General features: G+C 54.9%; 1 protein-coding gene across 3 annotated transcripts in view; it reads left to right on the top strand.

Annotated features, from left to right (window-relative positions):
• The window catches only part of TBC1D2 (TBC1 domain family member 2), a 53,579-nt gene that overhangs the window by 11,219 nt on the left and 25,138 nt on the right, over positions 1 to 17,222 (top strand). For all 3 annotated transcript variants that reach the window (XM_008262448.4, XM_070054862.1, XM_070054864.1), the window contains exons 3-5: positions 10 to 157; positions 5,440 to 5,570; positions 9,756 to 9,952. In XM_008262448.4, the coding sequence (XP_008260670.4) occupies positions 10 to 157; positions 5,440 to 5,570; positions 9,756 to 9,952 (476 nt within the window). The remainder of the gene's footprint in view (positions 1 to 9; positions 158 to 5,439; positions 5,571 to 9,755; positions 9,953 to 17,222) is intronic.

The following is a 17,222-nucleotide window of genomic DNA, read 5'->3' as shown; positions in this document are numbered from 1 at the left end:
GTTCCCCAGAGCAAGAGGAGATGGAGCTGGAGGAGTTCTTGTGCCCTGTGAAGACGCCCCCTGGGTTCGTGGGGGCAGCTGCTGCCTTGCAGCCTGCCCCCGCCTTGCCCTCTGCCCTTCAGAATCTTTCCCTCAAGCACCTGGGAACTGAAATACAGTAAGTGCCCACGGGCCCGGGCTGCCCCAGCAGCTCCTGTGGAGTGTGTCTGGGCGTGGTTCCCCTGCAGGGAGGAGCCAGGGGAGGGGGAGGGGCTTTATTTTCAATTAATTAGGCTGTGACTGTCATTTAAAAAAGTATTTGAGAGGCAGAGAAAGGCAGGCAGAGAGACAGCAGCCCCCCACTGTTGATCCTGCAAACGCCTGCAACATTTAGAAAGTCAAAGGTGAAAACCAGGAACTCCATTCGGGTCTCCCACGTGGTGGCAGGGACCCTGGGCCATCACCTGCTGCCTCCCAGAGTGCACATTAGCAGGAGCAGGGACTCATGCAGGCACTCCGATGTGGGACGCAGGCATCCCCAGCAACGCCTCAACCACTGCCGCACACACCCGCACCTGGCTGGGCCTCAGGGAAGCTGGGACCTCTTAGAAGGCAGAAGAGACACTCGCGGAATCTGGACCGGGGCCTGCCCATGTGTGACTCGGGCACGGGATCTCCCTCTGCTGGCTTCCACATTACACTTTGCATGGGTATGACCTTACCAAAAGAGAAGCAGGTTTTAGGGAAGAGATAATGAGTGTCTTTCAGAGCCTGGAGCCCAGGAGAAGGGAGGCCTGAGGGGTGTGGGGCGTGGCTGATCCGCCTAGGGCGAGTGGGCAAGGAGAGGACCTGCAGGGGATCCCCAGGAGGAAGAGGGCGCGCTGGGAGCCTGCCGCAGACAGGAGGCCGGAGGAGCCCAGCCCTGCAGCCAGCAGGCTTCCAGGGCCATCTCACCGAGACCGGGGCCACAGCAGCAGAAGTGGAGCATGAAGAGGCAGAAACCGAGAAAGGAAGGAAGTGTCCGAGGATCCATCTGTCACTTCCCCACTGTCACTGTAACAGCCACAGAAAACGTGTGGCAACCCCACAAGGGACGTGCCCCACGCCGCAGGGAGCCCCGGCCGAGGCCCGCGGTGAGCAGAGCCGCCTGTGTGACCGGTGGCCTTCGCCCTGGCCGCTCGTGAGCTCCTCCTGGTGTTGCCGTGGGCACGGGTCACGCTCGGGGCTTCCCGGGCACTGCGTGCAGACACCTTACGCTCTTGTTGGGCAAAGCGTGAAGTGGTACTGACTCGTGGTTAAGTTAAACCCCGGAGCTGGGCGTCCAGGGCTGATGGTCCACACCCCGCGTGCTAGTCTGTGGTTTCGGGTACCTACCCTCTCTGTCCAGCAGGATGATGACAGCGCTTACCCCTGGGCCGCTTTGAGAGTTAAACGAGCAGAGCTCATAACGGTGTTCAGCCTGGGACCTGGCCCGTGCAAGGGCCCGACCAGTGTTTGCTGCGGATATGTTCGTCATCCCCATGGCAACGTGGAAAGCGAAGCTCGGGAGGATGGCTGGCTGGCCCCAGGCTGTGCTTCCAGAACAAGTCTCTATGTCTGCTGCCCCTGTGCTGGCCTGGCCTTCCAGACCTGAAGGTGACTCTATGCAGGAAACGGCCCGTGAACTGCTCCAAGAAGAAGTGTTGCATTTGTGAAATGGAGGTGCCTCTAGCAGGGTGACAGTCACCTGAGCTGTTCAGAAGGCAGGGCGCCCTGTGGCAGAGGAGCTGCGTGCTAGGCCTTGGAAGGCCCTTTGCTGCACGGAAGTCAGGGTTTCTATGCTCCCCCCAAGCCCCAGAGGTGACAGAACCCCGGGACGTGTTGGGGAGGCAGTCCCTGACAAGGGGAGGGGTGGGCAGCAGTGACGGTCAACCTGCTCAGCCTGAGCCGCGGACTGTAGGAGTGTGCCCCTCCCCTGGATCCCTCTCCAACCCTATGGCTTGTGGCTTGCGAAACCCACGTGACTGGGCTCAGTGCAGTGACATGCAGCAAACAGTGACACCATCGTGACTGTGATTATAGCATGACCACCACTGTTATTGTTAGGTAGAGGTAGTGAGGCCTGGGAAAGGCCCTTCATAGAACGGCCTTAGCAACAACGGAGGAAAAAGAATGAGAGACCATATTCCAAGGCCTGGTGCTGGGCGTGCTGAGCTCTCAATTTAACCGAGGCAAAGATACTTCCTTCTGTCAGAGAGCTGTACCTCTGTGAAAGTACAGTTTCATTCTTCTCTTACTTAGGACCCAACCATATCCTCCCCCCAAAAAAACAGGCCTTGTCTTAAAATTGAGGTTCAGATCAACTGGTGGTTCTTTGAGAAGATCCAACAGAGCTGACAACCCTTTAGCTGGATGGACCAAGGCAAGAGAGAAGACTCAAATTATTCAAGTCAAGGACTGGTGCTGTGGCATCGAGGATAAAGCTGCCACCTGCAGTGCTGGCATCCCATATAGGCGCCGGTTCGAGTCCTGGCTGCTCCACTTCTGATCCAGCTCTCTGCTATGGCCTGGGAAAGCAGTAGAAGATGGCCCAAATCCTTGGGCCCCTGCACCCACGTGGGAGACCTGGAAGAAGCTCCTGGCTTTGGATCAGCTCAGCTATGGCCGTTGCAACCATCTGGGGAGTGAACCAGCAGAATGGAAGACTCTCTCTCTGGCTCTACCTCTTTCTGTAACTCTTTCAAATAAAATAAATTAAAAAAAAAAAAAAGAGAGAGAGAGAGAAGTAAAAAAAAAAAAAAAATTATTCAAGTCAGGACCAAAAGAGGGGACAGAACTACCCACCTTACGGAAATAAAAAGCGCTGTAAGGGAGTACTACAGACAACTGCCTGCCAGCAAAGCTGCTCACTCAGCTGGAACGGGAAAACTCCTGGAAAGGCCCACATCACTGACACTGACTCGAGAGGAAGGAGAAATCTGTAGACATCCAGTGAATGGTAAAGAGACTGAGTTAGTGATCAGGAAGCTGCCCGCAAAGAAAAATTCAGGACCAGAGGATTTTCCTGGTGAATGCTCCAGGCATGTAAAGGGAGATGGTACGGGGATTTGGTACAGCAGTGAAGGTGCTGCTTGGGACGTCCTCATTCCATATCAGGGTGCCTGGGTTCGAGTCCTGGCCCTGCTCCCAATTCCAGCTTCCTGCTGTTGGGTCCTTGGGAGGCAGCAGGTGATGGCCCAAGTACTTGGGTCCCTGCCACCCATGTGGGAGACCCAGGTTGGAGTTCATAGCTCCTGGCTTTAGACTGGTTCACCCCAGACGGTTGCAGGCATTTGGGGGGTGAACCAGGGATGGAAGAACAATCTCTCTCTCTCTCTCTCTCTCTCTCTCTCTCTCTGCCTTTCAAATAAATAAATGGAAACTTAAAAAAAAAAAATAGAGAAGGAAGGGACGAACCCTGTCTCTGTGGACGTACAGGGGAGGGAGGGAGGGCGTGCATATTTGCTGAACAGCAGTCTAGCCTGTACCTTCACCTTCCTCTTTACTTCCCACTTGCATTTCAGCTCCGTTTTCGTGTCTAGTCCCTGGGGATTTGCTTTTTCTGGGACCTGAGCTAGGGGTTGCCCAGCCCCCAGGGGTTTGTGAAGAGGAGGTTTGCAGAGTTGTTTGCCCTCCGTCTTGCCGGAGGGAGTCTTCAGACGCAGGGCTTCTGTAATGAGGCCAGGGCTGCCACAAGTCTTCCCTTTTAACCACACTGGTGCTGCCGGTTCGGTAAATGCGCTCCTAGTGTGAGGTTTTCTAGCTGTTGGCCATGGAATACAATGAGATACACTTTTTAAAAAAGATTTATTTTATTTGGAAGTCAGAGTTACAGAGAGAGAGACAGAGAAATCCTCCATCCTCTGGTTCACTCCCCAGATGGCTGCAATAGTCAGTCTGAAGCCAGGAGCCAAGAGCTTCTTCTGGATCTCCCTCATGGGTACAAGGACTTGGGCCATCTTCCGCTGCTTTTCCAGGCACATTACCAGGGAGCTGGGTCGGAAGTGGAGCAGCTGGGACTCGAATCAGCGCCCATATGGGATGCCAGCACTGCAGGCGGCCCGCTGCACCACAGCGCCAGCCCTGAAATACATGTTTTGGGTTGTAATAGCTCAAATGCACATCTGAGTAAAATACCCTTCCTAAGAGGGGTCCACTGTGGTGTTTTTTTTTTCAAGTACCACTCAGTGTGCCGAGCCGACCTCACAGCCCGCAGTTTGACGCAGTGGCCTGGCGAGCCTCTTCACTCATGTTCTCTACCCTGCTGCCGTCTGTCTCCTTGAACTGCTTTGCGAGGGAAGATGAACTTGTTGAGCCGTCTCCTCATCCCACTCCTCCTGAACCTGTCTGTGGCCTGTGGTGCCAGGCTGGTGCCAAGCTGGCCTTTGGTGCTACCTAGTTCCTTCCTATAAAGCCAACATCTGCAGAGCCTGGGCCCTAGGCACACGCCACCCCATGCCGAGCACCAGCCTCGCACAGATAAATTAGTGCCCAGTTCTTATAGCCATGGTGCTGGGAGGTGCAGGCCGGACAAGTACCTATCTGACCTGCAGTGCAGGCGCCTTGGAGGCTGTGAGGTGGTTGGTGACGGCCAAAGAGAGGACAGACGTGAGCTGGGAAGGAGCACGGGGAAGGAAGGAACACGAGATGTTTGCAACCTAGAGAAGCAGGGAACCACTAGTGGTTTTTTAAAAACATTTATTTACCAATTTTCATCTCATGAAAGGCAAGGCAAGAGAGAGAAGAGAAAGAGAGAGAGGTCTTCCATCCTCCTGTTCACTCAATGCCTGCAGCAGCCAGGGCTGGGCCAAGCCAAAACCAGGAGCTTGGAACGCCATGCGGGTCTCCCACGTGGGCGGCAGGGGCCCAAGCACTTGAGCCATCACCTGCTGCCTCCCAGGGTGCATCAGCAGGGAGCTGGATCAGAAACAGAGCAGCCAGGACTCAAACCAGGCACTGGAACATGCGAGGTGGGTGTCCCAGGTGGTGGTTTAACCCCCTGCACCACAGTGACCACCCGCACTGGTGGTTGTGAGCCCAGATGGTTAGAAGTTAGAAGACCAGATGGAGATGTCGAGAAAGTTAGCTCGGCGACCCATTCTGCGTTCACTGCGCCTGCTGCAGCATTCAGCATGGCCTGCTTTTCAGACACTGTTCCGGGCGTTCTGGCTGCATCGGTGAGCGGAGCAGAGCGGCCTCACTGCACCCGTGGAGCCTGTACTCCAGCAGCAGGGTTGGGAGCGAGGGAGGCCAGCTTGTGTTGGTTAGACGCAGCTTAGTGTGTGGCAGGGGGTAAGTGAGAAGAGGACTGGGTGTGGCATGCAGGGGGCCCGGAGACCACCTGGGACAACTGGGGTTGTGGGGGTGAGGCCTGATCTCCAGCAGAGGCACCAGGGAGGGTGGGGGGGCTGTCAGCCTGATGCTCCTCTGTTCTCCGTTCAGGAACACAGTGCACAACATCCGTGGCAACAAGCAAGCCCAAGGAACAGGCCACGGCTGTCCAGGGGAGGAGTCACAGAGTGGGGAGCCTCAGCGGGAGGAGCAGCCCTCGGTCCCTGACCCCAGCGCCCCAGGTGAGGTCTGTGTGGCTCTGAGCCACCCTCAGAGACCAGCCTCTTGGCACTGGAATGAGTGCCTTCTCTCGCAAACCGGCACACTGCGTGCGTGGGTGCATGCCCCTTGGTGTTTGTGGCTACTGCAACAGGTTACTGTAGACGGTGTGGCCTATACAGCAGACATTTCCAGCAGTTGTGTCATACCTGGGAAGTCCAAGATCAAGGGGCTGGCAGATTCCATGTCTGCTGAGGGCTCTCTCGGTGGCCTGCAGATGGCTGCCTTCTTGCTGTGTGCTCACACGGCTGAAAACGAGAGCTCTGGGCTCTTCCTCTTCTTCTGAGGGCGCTCATCCTCTCAGTGGGACCCCACCCTCAGGACCTCGTCTATGTCTAACCCCCGCCCCGGGGCCCCACCTCCTAATACCGTTGCATTGAGGATCATGGCACCTGTATCGGCTGGGGGTTGGGACGCGCATGTCCAGTCTCTGGTCATGAGTCGGGGGTAAAATCTTCAGCTCACTCCTGGGTTTCCAGGGTGGAGGAGCAGTGCTCTTCTTAAACAACTGTAAGATGAGGCCAAGGCCGGCGCCGCGGCTCACTAGGCTAATCCTCCGCCTAGCGGTGCCGGCACACCGGGTTCTAGTCCCGGTTGGGGCGCCGGATTCTGTCCTGGTTGCCCCTCTTCCAGGCCAACTCTCTGCTGTGGCCAGGGAGTGCAGTGGAGGATGGCCCAAGTGCTTGGGTCCTGCACCCCGTGGGAGGCCAGGAAAATACCTGGCTCCTGCCTTCGGATCAGCGCGGTGTGCCAGCCGCAGCGCGCCGGCTGCGGTGGCCATTGGAGGGTGAACCAACGGCAAAGGAAGACCTTTCTCTCTGTCTCTCTCTCTCACTATCCACTCTGCCTGTCAACAACAACAACAAAAAATAGCGGCAAGCCTGCTGTGTGAGCACTTTCAGGCGCACAGTGCAGCGCACCGAGTGTGTTCTCACCGCCCGTCCCCAGAACTTGCTCCTCTTCCCAAACTCAAACTCTCAGCAAGAGCTCTCAAAACAATAAACGGAAACGTTTTCCTCGGTTTGATCTTTTTTAACTTCTAAGGAAAAGGTATTTAAAAAATGCCTTTCAGGGGTGATTGCAATCAGATCTGATGTGGAGCACCCAATCAGTCAGTCTACTGGTTTGTCATTTCCCACAGCGTGAGTGGCCCACATCATCATGGCTTTGACTTCCGTGGAACTGGCACTGGTGGCCTCGGAACATATTTTAACTCAGAAGCAGTTGGGAGAGAACTGGCAAAGGCGGCCCTGTGGGGTCTCCTGTGGCATGGAGTCCCCCCGGGCTGGGTGGAAGGGACACTGGGATAGGCACCCCTTTGAGTAGTCAGCGCCCAGTGGGGTCCCCCAAGATCACAGCGTGCCGTCCAGGAGGCCCGGGCTGTGTCGAGTCAATGGCAGTAATTACGGGCTGTGGCTGCACAAAGCCCTTCTTTTTTTGTGACTGCTTTATTAAGGTGTAATTCGTCTGCTGGACAACTCCGCCGCTTGAATGTTGAGTTCAGTTGCCTCTAGTGTATGCCCAGAGTTGGGCAGCCATCACCATGACACTTTGAGAAGAATTGTGGAGAGGCCCCACAGCCGTTTGCCATCAGCCTGCAAGGCCCACCTGGTCCCAGCCCTGCACAGGTCACTTCCTGTGTCTTGGGATGAGCCCATGCTGCAGGCTTCCTGCGACAAGAACGCACCATGCGACCCTGCGTGTCTGGCTTCCCGCCCTCTGCGCAATCTCTCATCTCTGCATGGGCACCAGGCACATCCCAGCAGCTGCAGATGTGTGGACACTTCTCATTCCCACCGATAAATGAGGAAACTGAGGCATGGAAACAAGAGACAGCCCGCTCACGGCCCCACAGCGAGCGACGGGGCCAGGATTCCGGGCAGTTAGTGTAGCCCCATCCTGCTAACTGGACCTGAGATGGTGGTTTTCCAGACTGTGTCTTTATTGTCACAAAACTTTGTCCACAACCCCCCCCCCCAACCCAGCACACACACACACCTCACAATAAAGCAGATCCAGGCAGAGTGGTGGCAGGACTGGAAGTTGGGGGTGCTCCCCTGTACCCCAGCCCTTGAGGGCCCACACAGTGTGAAATCTCAGGGCACTGGTCAAAAACCACTGCCTTAGGCCTCTTTTTCTCCACCCATAAAATGGGCACAGTGGTCCCTTGCCGCCATCCTCAGAGGTGGTGGAGGGGGCAGCAGGGCTGCCCCTCTGAGCTCTGCTGTCTGCTTTGTGCCTGGTAAGACTAGACCTCCCTCGGGTATGGAAGGCCACTCTGCTCTGGTGCGGAGCGAGCGGAGGATTCTGGTCCTGTCCCCCACTGTTCAGCACTGTCTGCTAGCCCTCAGCCCCATCTCCAGAGAAGATGCTCATCCAGTCCTTCCTCCGGCCCCTGCCAGACCCCTTCCCTGGGGTCAGCTTTTTTTTTTTTTTTTTTTTTTTTTTGGTACAGAGCCACATAGTGAATATTTGAGGCTTTCTGGGCCTTTGCATCTCTTCTTGGTTGCAGGTACTCAGCTGTGTCTTTGCAGAGTGAAAGCAGCCGTAAGCAATAAATATGTGGACAAATGGGCACAGCTGTATTCCAATAAAATTTCATCTACAAAAGCAGATGGTGGGCAGGGTTTGGCCTGTGAACTAAAGGCTCCGGAACCTTGCTCTAGAAGAAATAAAAGGACTCTGCAGCCTTGCAGCAGTCAACTGTAGGAAATATGTCTCCTGATTAGCAAATGAGGGTGGGAGCTATCCTCTGGGCAGGGATGCAGAGTCCAGAGATGTGTGCCCTGCTCCCACCAGCAGACAGGTGTGGAGCCTGGCATCGTGACGGTGGGGTAAGCCTGCAGTGCCAGCATCCCGTATTTGAGTCCTGGTTCTTTTTTTTTTTTTTTTTTTTTTTAACAGGCAGAGTTAGACAGTGAGAGAGAGACAGAGAGAAAGGTCTTCCTTTGCTGTTGGTTCACCCACCAATGGCTGCTGCGGCTGGCACACTGCACAGATCCGAAGCCAGGAGCCAGGTGCTTCTCCTGGTCTCCCATGCCGGTGCAGGGCCCAAGCACTTGGGCCATCCTCCACTGTACCCCCGGACCACAGCAGAGAGCTGGACTGGAAGAGGAGCGACCGGGACTAGAACCCAGTGTGCTGGTGCCGCAGGCAGAGGATTAGCCTTTTGAGCTGCAGCGCCGGCTGGAGTCCCGGTTCTTGAGTCCCAGCTGCTCTGCTTCCAATCCAACGAATGCATCTGGGAAGGTAGCAGAAGGTGACCCGAGTCCTTGGGCCCCGGACAAACACATGGGAGACCCAGATAGAGTTCCAGGCTCCTGCTTCAGCCTTACCCAGCCCCAGCTGTTGCTGCTACCTTTGGGGAGTGATCCACTAGATGGAAGATTGATCTCTGCTCTTCGAATAAATAAGTCTTTTTTTTTTTAAAAGGTCTATTTGAAAGTAGCATGGAGGGTAGAGACAGGATCCTGCAATAAACAAGATACCTTGCCAGGCCTGTGCCTGAGGAGCTGGCCCTGTGGCAGACTGCAGGGTAGTGTGGGACACACCAGGCAGGTTGGGGCCCCAGGGTAGGGAACAGACACAGTATAAGAATGAGAACGGCACAGTGTAAATGATGGCTCCATATGCCTTTGGTTCAAGAATGGTCCCTGGACAAGCTGTGGCAGCATCACCTAGAAACCGTTCAGAAAGCCGAGTTCTCAAGCCCATTAAACCCAGAGCCCTGGGAGTAAGGCTCATTGGTCTGCATTTTCAAACATTACTTACTTACTTACTTGTTTGAAAGGCAGAGTGACAGTGACAGAGATCTTCCATCTGCTGCTTCACTCTTCAAATGCCTGCCACAGCCAGACCTGGGCCAAGCTAAAACTCAATCTGGTCTCCTGCGTGGATGGCCGGGACCCAGGTACTTGAGACGTCACTTACTGCCCCCCAGGGTGCCCGTTAGCAGGAAGCTGGGGTCGGAGTGGAGCTGGGACGGATTCCCAGGCACTCTGGTGCGGGTGTGGGTGTGGGTGTCCCAAGCAGCGTGTTAACTGCCAGGCTGAGTGCCCACACCCAACGGTCTGTGTTTACCAAGCCCTGCAGGTGTTCCTGGAGCCCCCGATGTCAATCGTAACCTCAGCCTCTGTCTTCTCGTGCAGGGAAAGAGCCGGCGGGGTCTCCAAAGCCCGCCCCCAAGTGCTCCCTGGCCGCCAGTCTCATTCAGAAAGCCAAGCTCCAGAGCAACACCTTCCCGCTCTTTTCCGAAGGGCTCCTGCGGACCCGGACTGCGCAGGAGAAGGTGGCGGCCTTGGAGCAGCAGGTCCTGATGCTCACCAAGGAGCTGAAGTCCCAGAAGGTGAGTTCTGGCCCAGGGAGGCCTCGGGCACCGCCCACCCAGACCCCGAGCGTCCTGTAGAGCTGGACGTGGTGCAGTGGGCACAGGCCAGGCTGTGGTCCTTAAAGAACCCGCTGCAGGAGGTTGGAAATGCTGCACTCTGGATTACTCGGGAACATGCTGTCACTCAAACGAGGTGACAAAAGCCACCAGGAGCAGGGGTGCTGGAGAGCTGCTTGACACATGGCCTGACCCCACCCCTGAAGAGGACAGTGCTTGGGGGAGGTGACCGGGGTCCTGGGAGCAGCTGCTGATGGAATTGACTGCTGAGGGACCATTGGCCGACCGTGACAGGACAGGAGGCAGGGAGGATCTGCGCGACCCCAGGGCTGAGCCAGGATCGACACGGAACAGCAGTAGGGAGGAAGACTTAGGCTTAATTCAGTGAGAAGTTTTCCCCAGCACGGTCTCTGCGTTTCTATTGCTGTAACCGAATACCAAGACTGGGTGCCTTGTGACGGACACAGACACTGGCTCGCGGTCCTGGGGCAGTGGCACCGGGCTGGGGCCTCCGGCTGCGAGGGGATGAGTGAAAGGTGCACACAGCAGGGACGGCCTCACTTTACGGCTGCTTGCTCTCGCGGTAGCTTGCGCCCACGAGAACTCACTCAGTCCCGCGAGAGCGGCGTTAACCCCTGCAGGAGGGCCGAGCCACTGTCACCCCGCACGTGGGGAGGGACCCGCTGCCTCGCAGTGCTGTCACATGGCAGACCAGATTTCAGCACGACTTCCTGAGGGGGCCAGACCATACCCAGACCTTAGCCGGGAGTTACAGACGTCAAAGCTACCTGTTCATTGTAAAAAAAATGGATCTCACACGCACAGCATTAAAATCAGTGACAAACCAAGTTCAGATGCAGAGGCCGTGTCGGGAAGCAGCGGGGATCTCTTGGTAGAGGTGGGAGGGGCCTGCAGCACCGGGCAGAACCCTCTCTTGTAATTGACAGAGCAATTCAGTTAGCCAGGTTGTCACCATAAATGCCTGCAGCGACAGGGTCCACCGAGGGCTCAGGCTCCCTCGCCCCCGAGAGAAAGGCCTAACCGGGTGTGTCGGCTTTGGTGGCTCCTCGCCCCTCACCACCTCCATAGCTTAGCCTGGGTCAGGGCTGTGGGGGTTTACGTGTGATCCTTCTGCCCCTTGGACAATGCCCTCTGTTCCTGTTGGCTCCAGTTTTGGAGAAGACAATCTAGACAGACGCTTTGCGCTGCCTTTCCTCCCCTAGGGCAGTGAGCACTGATGGCTGGTCTTAGGGGAGCCGGTAGGTGTGGGTTATGGTGCGGAGGCAGCTGGTGAGGAGCGCTCTCGAAGGACGGAGGCCACTCACCCAGTGTCAGTGTGTGGGTTTATTCACCAGGTCTTAGTCAAGGGCCCGCAGGGTTCCGGGGCTCAGAAAAGATCAGAGAGCAAAGGACACAGGCCCAGTCCTCCCAGGGGTTACACCCCAGTGGCAGAGGCAGACACCCAACACGTAACTGCTACACGCCAAGTCCCCTCTGACACTGTCTGCTTTCCTGCCGGCCGTGAGGATGCTGGGTGCCCCTAAGAGTGGCCAGGTTATTGAGCTCAACTCTGGCAGGCACTGGTCCCTGCACCAGCGGAGCTGAGGTCCCGAAGCTAAACCTGGAAGGGGGAAGCCATCCCGAATGTAGGCACTGCCTCTCGCCTCTCACCGCATCACCACTTGCTTTTGGAATACGGGGCCGCCTCCTGTGACCCAGCCGTTCTCTCTCCAGCCTTAGGGGCTGTCTCCCATGATAGGGAGGCCCCTGACTTCTACGTGCTTGGAGGACTCATTCTTTGTCCCAAAATAAAGGCAGCCCTGCGGGAGATCCATAGGGCGGCGCCCATCCACTCTGAGGGAGGAGGTCAGGAGCAAGTCACTGAAGCCTGAAAGAATCAGATTCTTTATTATTATTATTATTATTATTATTAAAAAGCAGGCAGAGTACGGTTAGTATAACTTTTTTAAAAATTTATTTTATTTATTTTTTGAAAGAGTTACAAAGAGGTTCAGAGAGAATCTTCCATCCACTGGTTCACTCCCCAAGTGGCTTTGACAGCTGGAGCTGCGCCAATCCAAAGCCAGGAGCCAGGAACTCCCTCAGGGTCCCCCACATGGGTACAGAGGCCCAAATACTTGGGCCATCTTCTACTGCTTTCCCAGGTGCACTAGCAGGAAGCTGGATTGGAAGTGGAACAGCCGGGACTTGAACCAGCACCCATATGGGATGCTGGCACCACAGACTGGGGCTTGAACCTGCTGTGCCACAGCTCTGGCCCTCGAATCTGATTCTTTTACAGGGCAACTTTCCCATAGTCCTGAGCCCTCCATCCTTAGACAGGTGGCCGGGGCTGGTTGTCTGAGACTTAGGGTCCAAGAGGGTCCACCTGCTCTGGCCCATTGCTAGGTGTGCTTCTGTCTGGGGGTGACTCAGAGCTAGGCCTTGATGGGAGACAGCACAGGCGCACGATGTGACCCTGAGCAAATCTCTTAACCTCGCCAAGCCTCAGTTTCCTCTTCTGTGGGTGGAGCTGAGTTTCCTGGGGAGACCTGTGCCTGCAATCATAAAGGCCACATTAGGGAACCAGCTCTGGGGTTTCGCCTGGAGCCCAGATCCTGAAGCCAAACAGCTGAAGGAGGCTGACTCAGGCCTAACCTTGGGGTGGAAGAGGCTGGCACAGCCTTCAGCTGCCCAGTGGTGTCCCAGGCACTCAGAAATGCTGAGTTGAGAGCCGCCATGCATCCAGTGCGCCACACTCTGCAGGGGCCAGATCGACAAGGTGCTTCCCTGTGTGTGTCTCTAGTGGGAGGCACCATCTTTCTTTTTTAAAAATTTATCTATCTATTTGAAAGGCAGGGGTTAGAGAGAAAGGGAGAGACAGAGAAAGAGAGATCTTCCTTCTGCTGGTTCACTTCCCAAATGGCTGCATCGACTGGAGCTGGGCCGATCTGAATCCAGGATCCAGGAGCTCCCTCTAAGTCTCCTTCATGGGTGCAGGGATCTGAGCACTTGGGCCTGCCTCTTCTGCTTTCCCAGGGGCACTAGTGGGGAGCTGGATTGGAAGTGGAGCAGCTGGGACTCAAACTGGCGCCCATATGGACTGCTGGCAATGCAGTGACTTAACCCACTAAGCTATAGTGGCAGCCCCACAGCACCATCTTCTACCTCCAGTTTTAGAAAATCATGGGAAAGAAGGTCTTTTCCCAGGTCACACAGTTAGGTGGTCATTGTCAATGGCTTCAGTGACCTCTCAGACTCTGTGTGGTGCTGTGGAGGGCACACTGGGGCCATAGCCCTGCCCCAAGACCTCACCGTCCAGTAGGGAAGAGGCACTGTAGCTACGAGTAACTGCTGGTACCCAGCTGGGCCCGGCAGTACGAGCGAGCTTTCCGTGCGTCAACTCCAGTCCTTACGACGCTACCATCTCCCTCACCTGAAAGGAAAGCCGAGGTTCCGGTAGCTTCCGCATGCCCACCGTGGCCCACAAGCTGAGCCAGGACTCAGGGGCGGTGAGTGACTTGCCCCAGCTTACACGGCTGGCAGAACCAGGAGCGGGGACCCAGTCTGGAGCTCCCATCCCAGCTGGCTGCCTCCTCTCCTCCGGAATTTCACAGTAAGCCCAGCACCAGACGCAAACAAGCACCAGACCTGCCTTTCGGAGAAAAACACACGCACTCCCTGTGCCACCCTCGTGTCCGGTTAAACCACAGGCGACTCTGAACCTGCTAAGCCACTGCCTGTCCCTATACCTGCAGTACTGGCCCCAGGAGAGGCATGGACCCCAGGAAGTAGCAGCAGGTGGCTGACTGCCAGGTGACTAAGGCCCTGGGCGTTGGCAGAGCCCGCAGGCCGTCTGCTCTGGCAGGTGGCCGGCTGCTGTCTGTGACTGTGGCCATCTGGTGGCTGCTGGGAGGGGTGAGCCCCTTGGGGCCTGGGCACTCTGGGGCCCCCGTAGCTCAGCCGGGGGTTACTTGGTAAGGGCTTGCTCCTTGTTTAGTGGCCCATTTAGTGGCTCCATTTTAGTTATTAGAAGCTAAGGTTCAGGGGAGTGACCAGCCTGAGGCCACCATCGTGAGAGAGCCCTGTGGGTCTGGGGTAGGTACCGAGACCTGGGTAGCACCAGGCTGGCACTCCTTTATCTGAGCTCTCTGAGGCCCACCTGCTTTGATTTTAGTGAGGAAAATGTCAATGGTACAGTAAGGTAAAGGATTATCTTATTTTTATCATTTTTTAAAGATTTATTTCATTTATTTGAAAGACAGATTTACAGAGAGAGGTAGAGACAGAGAGCGAGGTCTTGCATCCGCTGGTTCACTCCCCAAATGGCCGCGATGGCCGGAACTGTGCCAAGCTGAAGCCAGGAGCCAGAAGCTTCCTCCAGGTCTCCCACGTGGGTGCAGGGGCCCAAGGACCTGGGCCATCTTCTGCTTTCCCAGGCCGTCTTAGAGAGCTGGATCAGAAGTGGAGCAGCCGGGACTCAAACTAGCACCCATAGGGGATGCTGGCGCTTCAGGCAAGGGCTTTAACCCACTGCGCCACAGCGCCGGCCCCAAGGATTATCTTTTAAAAATAATAAATGACAACTTAGGACAATAGATGATAAGTTAATCAAAATATGAAATGGGGACCGGCGCAGTGGCTCACTTGGTTAATCCTCCGCCTGTGGCACCAGTATCTCATATGGGCGCCAGGTTCTATTCCCGGCTGCTCCTCTTCCAGTCCAGCTCTCTGCTGTGGCCCGGGAGTGCAGTGGAGGATGGCCCAAGTGCTTGGGTACCTGCACTCGCATGGGAGACCAGGAGGAAGCACCTGGCTCCTGGCTTCGGATTGGCGTAGCTCCGGCCGTAGCGACCATTTGGGGGGGTGAACCAATGGAAGGAAGACCTTTCTCTCTGTCTCTCTCTCACTGTCTAACTCTACCTGTCAAATAAAAAAAAAAAAAAAAAAAACTGAAATGGGCTGGACCACCATTCAGTCGAGAAGTCTTGAAAGCATCACTGGATGAGCTCCTCTGTTTCTTAGAGCTGTTCCTTAGGCATCGTTCCCAGTTGTGGAATGGGAGACAAATCCCACATCCGTCCTCAGGGGGTGGGACGAAGGGGATCAAGGTCCACCCAGACCCGGGGCAGTCTTGAACCCCTGGCCATCAGTGGCCATGGGGAGTGGCCCTAATACGCCATCCAGACAGAGCACCTTCACAACCACACGTCCTTCCTTCCCTTTTATTTTTACTAATTTTTTAGATAAAAGGTTTATTTGAAAGGCAGAGTTAGAGATCTTCTATCCGCTGGTTCCCTCCCCAAATGGCTACAACAGCCGGGGCCAGGCTAGGCCCAAGTCAAGAACCTGGAGCTCCATCCGGATCTCCTACATGGATTGCAGGAGCCCGAGTACTGGAGCCATCTCCCACTGCTTTCCCAGGCTGCATTAGCAGGGAGCTGGATCAGAAGTGCAGCATTCCAGGATTAGAACCAGTGCCCGTGTGGGAAGCTGACATTGCAAGAGGCAGCTTAACCTTCTGCACCACAATGCCAGCCCCTGTTTTTAGTATTTCTGTATGTGGTGTGTGTGTGTGTGTACAGAAATGTGGCCAGCATTCAGTATGATGGGGAGAAGCCTGACATGCACCCTGCATCCTCTGTGGTCAGGTGGTGATTGCATGAAAAGGCACCTGTCTCTGCCTTGCCACCGATTGCTGAACCTGTGCCCCTCATGCTTCTGCCAATACCCATCCATCAGCATCCTAACACACATGGCAGCACATTATCTTACTTAAAAAGTGAGAGTTTTTGAGGCAGTTTTTTATGCAGATGGAATCAGTGTATACCTGTTTTACATGCATTTAAAAATTTATTCATTTTGAAAGTCACAGTTAGAGAGATAGAGGCAGAGACAGAGGGAGAGCCAGGACTGGGCCAGGCTGAAACCAGGAGCCAGGAGCTTCCCCCTGGTCTCCCACATAGGTGCAGGGGCCCAAGCACTTGGGCCATCCTCCACTACTTTCCCAAGCACATTAGCAGGGAGCTGGATCAGAAGTGGAACAGTCAGGATGCGAAACCATATGGGATGCCAGTGTCACAGGCGGTGACTTTATCCACTAGGCCACAGTGCCAGCCCCTTTATATGCACTTTAAAAGTCTCTAAGAATATATTGAAGGTTAATGTCAGTTCTTTCTAAGGAATAGTCACATATTTCTTCTTGTAGTCAAAACGCTTGGAGAAAGCATGATTTTTTTATTTTTATTTGAGAGGTAGAGTTACTGACAGAGATAGGGAGAAACAGAGAGAGGTCGGTCTTCCATCCCCAAATGGCCGTAACAGCCAGAGCTGAGCTGATCCAAAGCCAGGAGCCAGGAGCTTCTTTCAGGCCTCCCAAATGGGTGCAGGGGCCCAAGCACTTGGGCCATTTTCTATTGCTTTCCCAGGCCATAGCAGAGAGCTGGGTAGGAAAAGGAGCAGCCAGGATATGAACCGCCCGCATATAGGATGCTGGCACCACGGGTGGAGGCTGAGCCCACTGTGCCACAGCACCGGCCCCCGTGATTTTTTTTATGATCAGAAAAATATGATAGTTATTTAAAAAAAATTTGTCATGAATTTTTGCCATAATTTTTAAATATATTAATTTATCACTAGGGTTTTTTTTGGCATGCCCTTTTATTTTTAGTCATAGTAAGACATAAAATTTGGGGTCGGCACTGTGGTACAGTAGGTTAAACATCCCATATGGGGGCCAGTTTGAGTCTCGTCCAGCTGCTCCACTTCCCATCCAGCTCCCTGCTATGGCCTGGGAAAGCAGTAGAAGATGGACCAAGTGCTTGGGCCCCTGCACCTCTGTGGGAGTCCCAGAAAAAGCTCCTGGCTCCTGGCTTTGGATAAGACCAGCTCCAGCCATTGTGGCCATTTGGGGAGTGAAGCAGCGGGTGGAAGACTTTCTCTCTCTCTCTCTCTCTCTCTCTCTCTCTCTCTCTGGAACTATGCCTCTCAAGTACATAAATAAATAAATAAATAAAGTACATAAATAAATCTTTAAAAAAAAGACATAAAATGTACCATTTTAGCACCTTAAGTGTACAGCTCAGTATATTAATGCGAGGATTCCTATATTCTCACTGTAGTGCAACAAATCTCCAGAACGTTTTCATCTTGCAAAGCTGGAACTCTGTGCCCATTAGATAGAGTCAGCCCCTCCTCCCCTCCCCCAGCTCTGGTGGCACCTGACCCCTTC

Source organism: Oryctolagus cuniculus, chromosome 1 (assembly GCF_964237555.1).
Source record: "Oryctolagus cuniculus chromosome 1, mOryCun1.1, whole genome shotgun sequence".
NCBI classification, from domain to species: domain Eukaryota; kingdom Metazoa; phylum Chordata; class Mammalia; order Lagomorpha; family Leporidae; genus Oryctolagus; species Oryctolagus cuniculus.
Note: the sequence above shows the minus strand (reverse complement) of the source record. Positions and strands in the feature narration are given on the sequence as shown.